This window comes from Delphinus delphis, chromosome 12 (genome assembly GCF_949987515.2).
Source record: "Delphinus delphis chromosome 12, mDelDel1.2, whole genome shotgun sequence".
In the NCBI taxonomy this organism is placed as follows: domain Eukaryota; kingdom Metazoa; phylum Chordata; class Mammalia; order Artiodactyla; family Delphinidae; genus Delphinus; species Delphinus delphis.
The window spans coordinates 74,772,897-74,784,321 of record NC_082694.2 but is presented as its reverse complement, the minus strand read 5'-3'; the positions used below and the strand labels follow the sequence as shown (position 1 = coordinate 74,784,321).

Below are 11,425 nucleotides of genomic sequence, written 5' to 3'. Positions count from 1 at the left end.
AGTTTGGTTCCCTACTCATTGTGTGTCTAGAACAGAAACCCTGGGCTCCTATCTGACCAAGATTGGAGGACTGGGCATTCCGAATCACTGCACATTCTAAGAATTGCCAGTTTTTATTCCAAAAGTAGTTTGTTTTGTTTTAATATTATGTGTCCACAAAGGTCTCCAAGAAAAATCTAATGGAGACACAACTTCAGACTAGTGATACTCATAGAGGGGAAATGCCTCAAAGACAGTGGCCGTACAGAGGAGACTGGATGGACAGGTTAAATTAGCCTTCCAACTGGTTAAACCAGGGCTTACTTAATTAGAAAACTGTAAAAGCCACCATTTATTGAGCCAGGCACTATGGTAAGGACTTTACCTACTTTGTTTCCTTTATTCTTACGCACACCTGACAGGTAGGAATCCCTGTCTCCATTTAAAGATGGAGGTTGACTGGTTAATTAACTTAATCAAGGTCACAAACCTGGTGCACTGCAAAGGTAGATTGGAAGGCAGGTCTTTATCATGACCCCATATTCTAGTTTCTTTCCTGACCTCAGCGGAGGTGTGTCATCCTTGTCCCCTCAACTCCCAGGATACCTTAGAGCTCCAGGTAAGCTGGTTCAACTGCAGGGTGCGGGTGCAGGGGTTCCTGAGTCTTCTCCCAGACTGGCCTGGTCTGTAAATCCGAGCAGGAGGGAGTTCAGCCACACTGTGATGCTGTTATACCCAGTGACCAGCAGATGGCAGTATCCGCCAGCCTGCTGCCATTTGTCCCATACCCAAGGAAGGGCTCTGAGAGGTCCCCCGTGAAACTTCTGGAAAAGAAGCTATCTCACTCCCTTCTTCTCGGTCCCTTCCCCTCCCCACTCAAAGGTAGGCCAAGCCAGTGGCCAGGGGCCAGGCTGCAGCCAACCCTGCTGTGGATGCCAGAGCTGTTGCCCTGGGTAACCTGGGGGGAGGCAGCCCTCCACTGAGCATGGGAAATGCTTCTGAGCCTGAGGAAGCCCAGACCCGGACATCAGATGGGACTGAGCCAGAGCCCTGATGGGAGCTCCCCATACCCACAGCCGCATCCCTGGTCTTTCTGCGGGAGATGGCTGCAGCCCACGTCTGGCTGAATGGAGAACAACAGCACCAGATGTGCTGGTAGGTAGCTCCCGCTGAAGTCTGTTGTCACCATCTTCCCTCCCCCGCCCTCCCAGGGACACCTTCTTGGGGCAGAGCCGCAGGCTAACCGTGCCTCCTCACCTCTAACCCTCTCCAGCTCTGAATCACAACAGCCATGGTAGGTCCACACTGCGGGCAGGTTCCTGGCTAGGTCCCTGGCACTGGGTCCCATCCTCTCATGCTCTCCACCTCTCACAGGTGGACCCTCGGTGGACATTTGATTGTCAACCTCACTGTGCCTTTGGGGATCAAAAGCCAGGAAGGGCCAAGGGACTTGCGGTCCAAGGATAGAGGCCAGATTTGAATTCTGGCCTCTGACTCTCGGGAACCATCAACATGGTTAGCCAGGTTAGCCAGATAGCCAGGGGGCATCTTTTTTACCTTCCACAATAGTGCTGGGCTGCAGGGACCCAGAACCCCTAACAAAGGACAGGGTGGAGGCTGAGCCCTCATCCATCCTCTTCCTCACCTCCAGGGTACCCAGGGCAGAGCTGGGAAGAGACCTTCTAAGCTGCACAGAGAGCAAAGGCACAGGATCACAGAGGGGCCCCATCATCCCTGGTGGCTGTGATGCCAAATGACAGGGTACTGATCCCTTTCCCTCCTTGGGGGCTTGGATGCCCTACGTGGGCACTGCAAGGTGTAGAGCAGGGCATCTCTAAGGAAACTTCTGATGCTCTTGTCATCAGACGTGGGGCCTCATGCCTGGTGTGGCAGGAGGCACTGGCTCTAGACTGAGCAGGCTGCAGTGGGGGTGGGGGGGTTCCAATTTCCAGTGGTTCAAGCTGGGAGAATCCAAGACTAGCTTCCTAAGTGGCATCAAGCCAGTGTGCCAGCTCATGTTCCCAGGTGGCGTGTGAACTTCCATCAGCAGAGGTGCCTTTGAGAGGTGTGGTGGCTCTCACGGGTCTCACGTGCAGACTTCCCCACCTTCAGAGCTATCAGAAGGCTGCCTGGGATTGGGCGGGAGTTCCCACCTCTTCAGGTATGCAAGCACAGCCCGGGTAGCAGTTTGTGGTGAATCAGGCATAACATGAAAAGTAGGTACAAATAATCCAAAATATTCCTCAGATCCTTGGATTCTAGGACCTGAGTCAGAAACCTGGTGGTCAGAGAAAGCAAACAGCTTCTGCAAAGGACAGATGAGCGGCAAAGTGCTCTCTGAGGGAAGGATCTGGGGTTGAGAATATGGGGACAGCTCCTGCCCACCCCAGTCAAGAAACACCCCGCCCCCAAACAGGCTGCTTTTCCCCTCCTCCCCCTGTTGGTGCCACTCTCATCTCCCCTCTCTGAGGAGCTAACAGCTGAAGTCTGGTGCTCTTGGGAGACTGGGGGGGTGGTCTTCAGACTGATAAAGAACAGAAGTTGGAACTCCAGCCCCAGTTTTCTCCCAGCCTTCTCTAAACTTCCTGCACCGGCCCCTGAGCCTCATTCCCAGCTGCACAGTGACTGGGGCAACACAGAGCAATAGGAATCCACCTTCAAAATGCACTTTGCAGCAGGTAGGATACAACTTCCGGGTCTTCAGGCTGGGAACACTAGCTCCCTCCTGCCTGGCCCACCTACCAAAGGCTCCTCGTGTCCCCCAGGAGGAAGCCCCAAGCAAGCCTGGGCCAGCCTGACACTGTGGCCCCAAAAGGCCACCTGCTCACCAGAAGGCTTCAGCTTCACAGAGTCAGGGATAGAGGGCTGGGAACTCCTGGTCTCAAGTTCCTCTGTGCTCAGGGAGGGTGCTGCCTGCACTCCAGACTGATGCTCAGTCATGGGTCCCAGGGAAGCTCTGGACAGGGCATTCAGAGTCCTGGTCAACAAGCCCTCACCGTGGGCCTGACTCGCTAGGCCATCATGTCACATCATGTAAACTTAGCCATTGCACCACGTGCTCCTACTAGCTCGTCCTACTCTGAGCTCCGTGGATTTTCCAGTCACGGCAGGCCTTGGTGTCGGTGATGACAGAGTGTGTTCAGTGGCGGGTGTTGTGAGCTCCCAGCTGACGCCAGAGGCAGGAAGGAGTCCCTAAGACGATGCTTTCATAATCCTCACCTGGACCTGAGAGTTCTTTTTCTGCCAAGAATTTCCCAAAGAGCTTGCAAGGAAAGCCAGGACCCTCTGCCTCTCCATTGGAGTTAGGGAGAGTGTTGCAGGTCCAGCCCCCCACAATCTCACCTCCCCTCTGGGCAGCCAGAGGTAACCCTTTGCCAAGCCAAGCGTTGCTGACTGCAGGCTCTGCCACTCACTAGGTGACCTGGGAAAGGGGTTAAATTTCTTTGCGACTCAACTTTCTTTGTCAATAAAATGGGAATAATAATACCTACCTCACAGGACACAGCAGTGGTGAGAATGAAGTGACATGAGTTACGTTAAGCAGTTGCCAGGGCCCCTGGCACTTGGAGAAGAACCATCACTATTTGGTTAACAGTGACCATTATTGACAGTTATCATCAATATTTGAGAGGAAGGAAAGGGAGCCAGACATGGCCCAAGTGTCCCTTCCTCCCTCCCCTTCAGTGTGGCTGGTCAAAAAGGCCCTCCATCCCCCCTTCCCATCACTTTACTTTGAACCACCTAACAGTGCACTGTACATTCACGCACATTTACGGATCTACGTGTTTCCTGTCTCTTCTGCCCTTACAAAAGCTCCATGCGTTTGTCCTGTGCGTTGCTGAATCCACAACACATGGAAGGCTGCTCACGGTATTTACTGGAAAGAAGGAACGAATAGAGGGAGGGATAAACAATGAATGAATGCATCATTGCCTCATTTTACAGACCAAGAAACACAGGTGACAGCAGCTAAGGCCTGGCTCAAGCACACGCAGCTGCTGCGTGTTGGCTCAAGCAGCAGCACCCCACACCCCTCCCCCCAGCAGTCTCCTCCAGAGCCTTCCGGTGCCTACAAGCTACTTCTCGCTTGGCCATCAGCTCCCTGGGGACCCAGAACAGACTAACAGATGCAGGGCGACTGAGCCTCCTCTGTGCCAGCCTGTTATCCTGGACACACACCACCTTCCTGAAGTGAGAATCTCCCCATTTTATAGAAGAGGAAATTCAGTCTCAAAGAAGCTTAATAGCCTGCTCCCACAGGGACAGCAAGAGCACATGGCCCCCAAGCCGTCCCTAATTCCTAAGTCCCAAGGTGACCTCAAGGTGGAGGGATCATGTAATTAACAAATGTTTATTTGGCACCTGCTGTACCAAGCCTGGGCCAGAACCCTTCCATTCTCTCCCTCACACAGCTGGAGAAGTCGAAGCCCAGATGATGCAAGGGACTGGTTGTTAAGAGCAAAGCCATGACCAGAACCAGGGCTACTTGACCCCAGCTCAGGGCTCCTAGGGTGTTTGTGCAAATCACAGACGAGATGACGTGCAAAACTTCCGAAGACTGTGCGTGGCTGAAGGAGGAAAGGAGGCCAAGAAAGACAGCAGGGACGCAGCACCGGCATGAGCGGAGAGACCGGTGGCTGGGCGGCCACTATTTTGACTGACCAGTGTCTCTAGGGGGCGGCTCTGCCAGACAGCCTGCGTGGGTTCGTGCAGGGCCGCTCTGTACCGGGACCACGCAGAGAGGAAGACCCGTGACCACGACCTTGTCGGGGCTCTCTGCCCTCGGTCCCAAAGGCAAGGTGGGTTAATGCAGCCCCGGTCATCCCAGCCTCCCACCACCCTTCCTGCCCAGTCATTCCCACGCGAACCTCAGGCCTTTTTCCTCCGCCCCCCTGATCCGCCTGGGGTCCGAGAGTTACGACCTTTTGCCAGGCCTCTCCTGCTCCCATACGACCCCGAGAGGTGTGTGGCCCAAAGTCCCCAGCTGAGCGGGCGCTGCATCTCCGCGGTGGTCGGCAGGGCGACGACTGAGGAGCTCGCTTGGGACGAAGCAGCGGGTGTTGGGGAGCTCAGAAGCCTGGGGCCGCAGTCGGCCCAGGAGCTCCCCGGGCCGGGCGTCTTCCGTGGGTCAGAGTGCGGGGCAGCCGGGCGAGAGAGGGACTCACGCGGCTTTGGGTCCGGTGGCGTCGGGCTGCCGCTGATCGCCCACTCAAAGTAACTGTGACGCACTACCCCCGCCTAGATTTCCAGTTCGGTAGCAAACATAATTTTAAAATAAAAGGACGCGCCTGCCCTGCTACGGGGATACGTCCGGCTCCAGCCGTCCGGCTGCAGCCCGCCATCCGCGCAACAGCGGATTGTCCATCCGCTGGGCTTTCCCGCATTCGACGGATGTCCGGGCTGCTGGTGGAGCTAAGCCGACACCCGCCGACGACCACCCTCCCTGGCGCGTCTCCCTGAGATGTGGCCTCCCGGGGACCTACCCCTGCGGGCTGCGGACCCAAGTGCCAAGCTGCCCGCGCGACTGCGGTCCCGGGCGCCCCCTCCATCCACCCCCCGCCCTGCGGGAGAACCGAGGCCCGGGAAGGAAGTACGGAGGCGCCACCCCGAGGCTCTTCACCGCCCGCCCTCCCGGCTCTGCCCGCGCCCCAACATACCCGGTAGCCCGTTTCTGTTAGCCGGACCCCTGGGAGGCGGGCGGAAGGTCCTCACTTTCGATGCACAGACGAACTCGGGGAGCCGCTCCCGCGCGGGAGTCCCCTCATCACCCTGGGGCTGCCTTCGTAGTTCTTGAGCTCCTTTAAGATCCTGGCTCCCGTCTAAGCGCGTGTTCAGCGCCCAAACCTTTGGTTTTCGACCGTCGGTCCTTGTCCCGCTGTCCTTCCGGCCTGCCCTTCCAGCCGCTAGCCCTCTCTTCCCTACGGGTCTCCTCCCCGGCTCCGGCCTCCCGCTCCGATCTTTGGAAGCTGTGCCAGGGTGGGGAACCGCAGAACCGGTGATCAAAAACGCGCTTTTGTGTCAACCCTGCGCGCCCTGGTGGCCTTTCTGTGCGCGGTGGCCACGGGATCGTGGCACTGACAGGCGAGGCCGAGCCCCTCCGCGGCCGCACTTCTGGCGTCTCGGGCCCCTGCAGTACAGGAGCGGGCGGGGGGCGGGTGCTTCTCCGCAGGGGAGTAGGGAAGACGCTGGGCGGGTACGCGCGATATCTCGGAGCCTCTGACTCCCGAGGGCGCATTTGGCCCGGGCGCAGCGAGGGCGGAGGGGGTCACTTTGCCCTGGGAGAGCGAGGTGGCGCCCCGGTTTGTCGCGGGAGCCTCCGGCCGGTGACACTCGCCTAGCGAGAGTGGGGGCGAAGCGCTTCGGCTGGGGGAGGAGGCTCCGGCCCTGGGCTCAGCGTTAGGCCGGAGTAGGGGGCGCGGCGCTGCCGCTCGAGTGTTCAGCAGGGGGCGCTGCTCCGGGCGTTGGGCGGGGGTGGGGTGGGAGAGAGGGGGGGCCGCAGCTTGCTGCGCACACTTCCCCCATTATTAAACACTATGTTCAAAAGGCGCCGGGGGACTTCCCGAAGCCACGGAGCCCGCGCCGCCCGCCCGCCTGGCCCTCGGAGCCCATGGACCTGAGCGCGGCCGCCGCGCTGTGCCTCTGGCTGCTGAGCGCTTGCCGCCCCCGCGACGGGCTCGAAGCGGCCGCCGTGCTGCGAGCGGCGGGGGCAGGGCCGACCGGGAGTCCGGGGGGCGGCGGCGGCGGCGGGAGGACCCTCGCCGCGACTGCGGGCGCCTCCGCTGCCCCGGCCGCCGCGGCTCCCGGGCCCCGTGCCGCGCGCCGCGCCGCGGGCTCCGGCTTCAGGAACGGCTCGGTGGTGCCGCACCAATTCATGATGTCGCTTTACCGGAGCCTGGCCGGGAGGGCTCCGGCCGGGGCAGTCGCCGCCTCCACCTCGGGTTCTGGCCGCCACAGCCGCGCGGACACAATCACCGGCTTCGCAGACCAGGCGACCCAAGGTACTCACACCTCCACTGCGCTAGTCCATCCTGTCGGGTCCTAGGCTGAGGTCACCGCCGGAGCCTTGTCCCGGCACCATTCCATTCGGGGGGCCTTGCTCCCCGCATATCCCAGCCTCAGGTGTTAGAAAGTTCGCCGAGGCCCACGCACCCGAACCCGCAGCGCCTGGACTGTGGCTAGAGCCGCGGCAGCTTGCGGGGCCCGGCCCCGGAGGGCTGAGCCCGTCCCTCTGCCGGGCTGCCCGGGCCCTGCCGGCCGGCGGGTCCCCTCGAGGAGGCAGGCTGTTTTGGAGATCCGGAGAAGCAAGGAGGGGGTCCGGCCCAGAGGGACTGCGCAGTGGTGGTGGCGGCGGCTGCTTCGTTGCTCTGCAGTTCCCAGTCTTGCGGGGGGCCGTACAAACTGGGGGAAATGAGGAGAATGCGGGACACAGCAGGCATCAGACTAAAGTAAATGGTTCTGGAGAGGCTGGTGGCACCACCAGGTATGGGGAGGGCCCTTCTAAGCAGGCTGCGTCTGGGTAGAGGTGTGTAGCTATGGGTGCCTGCCTTGTGCTAGGCCCCTGGGGGAGCCAGAGGTGAAGGACTCCGGTTGTGTAGAGAGGAGAGGAGGGCCAGCGACGCTGCAGGAATGCAGGCTTCTCTGGGACCAAGTACCCCACCTTACTCCACCCTGAGCCCTCCAAAGGTAGGACTTAGGTGAGACTGTGGTGGTCGGTGAGTGTCATCTGGATTTTATTAATCTCTATTGAAGCCATTAAAACAGACAGATAGGGAAAATTTAACTAATTTCAGGAGGAAATGCAAGTAATTTCGGCCTTAACTCTATCCAGCCAGAGACCCAGAATGGAAGGCAGAAAGGAAAGAAAGGCAAATAGGGCCGGAAAGTTAAGTGCTGCTGCAATCCAGGTCCTGCCTGGGAGCCACTGGGGGTTGTATATGCCCGACCCTAGCTGGGAAAGCAGGTAGAGGCGGGGCAGAGATCAAATCTCTCGCCCCCTCCAACATACACATAACGTCTACACAGACTGCTTTATCTGGGATACAGGGGCATCCTGGGCCCAAATGGCCTCATAGTCTGGTGGGAACTTTCAAGCATTCTCCGAGGGCCTGGCATGCATCCTGGATGGGATGCTAGGGTACTCATAGGGAGCCCAGGTCCTGGTGTACAGAGCCAGGGAAGGCCCCAGTCCTAATTCTGCAGAGTGGGCTCCCAGCTGTGGGAGAGGTGAGATGTGCAGGGCCCTAAGCTTGTAGAGGCACCAGATGTTCTTTCTTAGGTCGAGTTAGGCCTTCAGTGGTCTCAGCCTGAGCTGAATCCTTTCCTGGGGAGCTCTGCTTGGTTGGCAAGGCTAGTAAGGCCGTCTCTCCTTCCTCTCTCTGGAGGGAGAGGATGCAGGGGCAGCATCTCAAAGCTGAGAGGGGCTGCAGAAGCTCAGAGAAAGTGTGGCAGCGAGCAAGCCCTTGGGAGAAAGCACGGGGGAGGGGTGGGGAGCACTTGCCCAGGGCCTCTCCTGCTTCCCTCTCCACCCTGAGCCTCAGCTTGGAGCAGGGCTGCCTGAGGTCACCGCAGCACCCAGACTTCAGACCCCAGGAGTCGATGGCATGGCATCTGTGGTTGGTGAGCAAATTTCCAATAGTGGGGGGAGTGTGCACAGTCTCTTCGCGTTTGGGGCAAAACGAAACCATATGACCTTCTTCAAAGGGAGCTCCTTATCTGCTGTTTGGTGGAATTTCAACTCTTTTTTCCTTTCTGAGCCCCAAAAGAAAAAAGTGCCCACAACCAGAAGTAAAATCCCAAAGCCCGAGTTGAGTCATAACGGAGGGAAAGAATAAGTCTGCGAGGGGACCAGAGGGTACTGGCGGGGAGACCTCACTCGGTTCGCTGCCCTCACTGCAGCAAGGCAGTCCCGGCTGCCTCAAACCCTTCCCAGAAGGTTGCTTGCGCTCCTTTGCCGCCTTTCCCCTCCGTCGGAGGTGGCGGAAACACTGGGAGAAGCTGAGCCTGGAGTTCCCCATCGCGACCAGGGGCTGAGCCGGGCCCCTAATCTGGGCCTCAGTTCTCCTTCAGCAAAGCGAGGAGGCTGGAGGCACTAAAGGGTTTCTGCAGCCCTGAGGGCGCGTTCCCCTTCTAGACGAGCCCCCGCCTGCATGGGAGATCGTGGCCGGCTGGAATGTCCAGGCTGGGCTGGGGAAGAGAGGTAGCAGAAGCAGTTTACAGGGGACAAGAATTTTCCGTTTTCGCGCAACCGGGACTCCGAGGCTCTCTTGGCGGCTAAGCAGGGCCATAACCAGCAGTCCCCTTACCGCGGCCGGCCTGGCCTCCAGGTCTTGAAGAGGCACACGACCTCTGATGCGCCCACCGGGCCTTCTTTCTGCCAGCGGCTGAAAATCTGGCCTCCGACCTCGTCTTCGAAAACCCATGGCTCTGGGGCAGGCAGTGGACTGTAGTGGCCTTAAGTCTTGGTCTCGGGTGAGGGGGTGCGTTCAGTTGATGTCCGTGGGTTGTCGGAAATCGTTTGGCTCGATGAACGAAAACCCAGATCCAGATAATCTGAACCTAAGGCTCCCTTTCTTCCGGACCAGGCTGGCGGCTTTCCGGCTGGAGCCGAGACGCCCGGTCAGGCGCCGGCTCCAGCGAGCCTTGTTCTCACGTCCAGAGTAGTTGCTATTTGCAGTTAGGAGGCCCCGCGGCCAGGCGTGCCGGCTTCGCTCTCACACCGCTCTTTCTCTGTCTCTGCCCGTCCCCGGCAGACGAATCGGCAGCGGAGACCGGCCTGAACTTCCTGTTCGACGTGTCCAGCCTTCCCGACGCCGACGAGGTGGTGGGCGCGGAGCTGCGTGTGCTGCGCCGCGAGTCTCCGGAGCGGGGCCCCGGCAGCGCGACTCCCCCGTTGCTGCTGCTGTCCACGTGCCCCAGCGCCGCGCGCGCGCCTCGCTTGCTGCATTCCCGGGCCGCCGAGCCCCTGGACACCGCGCGCTGGGAGGTGTTCGACGTGGCGGACGCCTTGCGGCGCCACCGCCGGGAGCCGCGCGCCACCCGCGCGTTCTGCCTCTTGCTGCGCGGAGTGGCGGGTCCCGCGCCGGTCCCACTGGCACTGCGGCTGCTGGGCTTCGACTCGCGGGGCGGAGGCGGAGCGGCGGCGGCGGAGGAGCGCGCGCTGCTGGTCGTCTCCTCCCGCACGCAGAAGAAGGAGAGCCTGTTCCGAGAGATCCGCGCCCAGGCCCGCGCGCTCGCGGCCGCACTGGCAGCGGAGCCGCCGCCGGATCAGGGACCTGGCATGGGGTTGCCGACGGCGGTCATCGGCGGCCGCAGGCGGCGGCGGACGGCGTTAGCCGGGACTCGGGCAGCGCAGGGCAGCGGCGGGGGCGAGGGCCGGAGTCACGGGCGCAGGGGCCGGAGCCGCTGTAGCCGCAAGCCCCTGCACGTGGACTTCAAGGAGCTGGGCTGGGACGACTGGATCATCGCGCCGCTGGACTACGAAGCGTACCACTGCGAGGGCGTTTGCGACTTCCCGCTGCGCTCGCACCTTGAGCCCACCAACCACGCCATCATTCAGACACTGCTCAACTCCATGGCGCCGGATGCAGCGCCGGCCTCCTGCTGCGTGCCCGCGCGCCTCAGCCCCATCAGTATCCTCTACATCGACGCCGCCAACAACGTGGTCTACAAGCAATACGAGGACATGGTGGTGGAGGCGTGCGGCTGCAGGTAGCATGCGGGCCAGGCCGGGCCAGGGAGGGGGCAGCCGCGCCACCAAGGACTCCCCGCTGAGAGCAGCTTCGGGCCGAGCCTGTCACCTAGCGTGGCTGCGTGTCGGAGTCTGGCCCGGCGGCCGCACGGAGGAGGAAGAGCGCACGTTCACACACCAACACTCACACCCACACACTTCGTCCCTCATGCGCACGTTTACGGTGGAAGCATCCGAAAGCCCTGGGAAGAGATGACCTTGACGCTACCGAATGTCACAGTCATGTGTATTTTGCAAACAGATCACCATTGCGCCCACCGCCCCCTTTTGGGAGGAGGATGGCTTTGCATTGCTGTTACAGTAACCGGCACCAAATCGGGTAGAAACGGGTTAGGGAATTGGGGGCTTCAGCATAGGGGAGCTAAAGGGATACTTGAGTCTCATTTCACCCCTTTTTGTTTCCGGCTGAGTGTGGGGCACGGCCCGCTGGGGGGCAGAGTTCCCGGTGTTGCACCTGAGACCGACGGAAGGGCTGTAATGCCCTTTCCGAAGGCTTGCGTTGCATCGGGGCCATTTATTCTGGGGAGGAACCGCTGCAAAAGGCGTTATCTTTTTCCTCGAACTTTCAAAATCTAACATTCTCCCAGTTTTGAAAAGGAACATTTGTCGGAAAGACTGCATTGTGGAGCTTCCCAGATCTCTGCAACGGTCAGCACTACCTTTTTTAAAAAATACAAATTCCAATTGGGAATGATCTAG

At 60.0% G+C, this 11,425-nt stretch overlaps 1 protein-coding gene across 1 annotated transcript; it reads left to right on the top strand.

Moving 5' to 3' along the window:
* The first annotated feature begins 6,586 nt into the window (after window positions 1-6,586).
* Window positions 6,587-10,690, top strand: GDF7 (growth differentiation factor 7). The gene is made up of 2 exons (XM_060027624.1): window positions 6,587-6,977; window positions 9,729-10,690. The coding sequence occupies exons 1-2, from the start codon at window positions 6,587-6,589 to the stop codon at window positions 10,688-10,690; spliced, it is 1,353 nt and encodes a 450-aa protein (XP_059883607.1).
* Window positions 10,691-11,425: the final 735 nt, after the last annotated feature.

What these genes read in the sequence shown, in the direction of transcription:
- GDF7 (XM_060027624.1), top strand. Translation starts at nt 6,587, where the DNA reads ATGGACCTGAGCGCGGCCGCCGCGCTGTGCCTCTGGCTGCTGAGCGCT. An exon ending in CGCAGACCAGGCGACCCAAG is followed by an intron (nt 6,978 to 9,728) that starts GTACTCACACCT and finishes CGTCCCCGGCAG; the next exon opens with ACGAATCGGCAGCGGAGACC.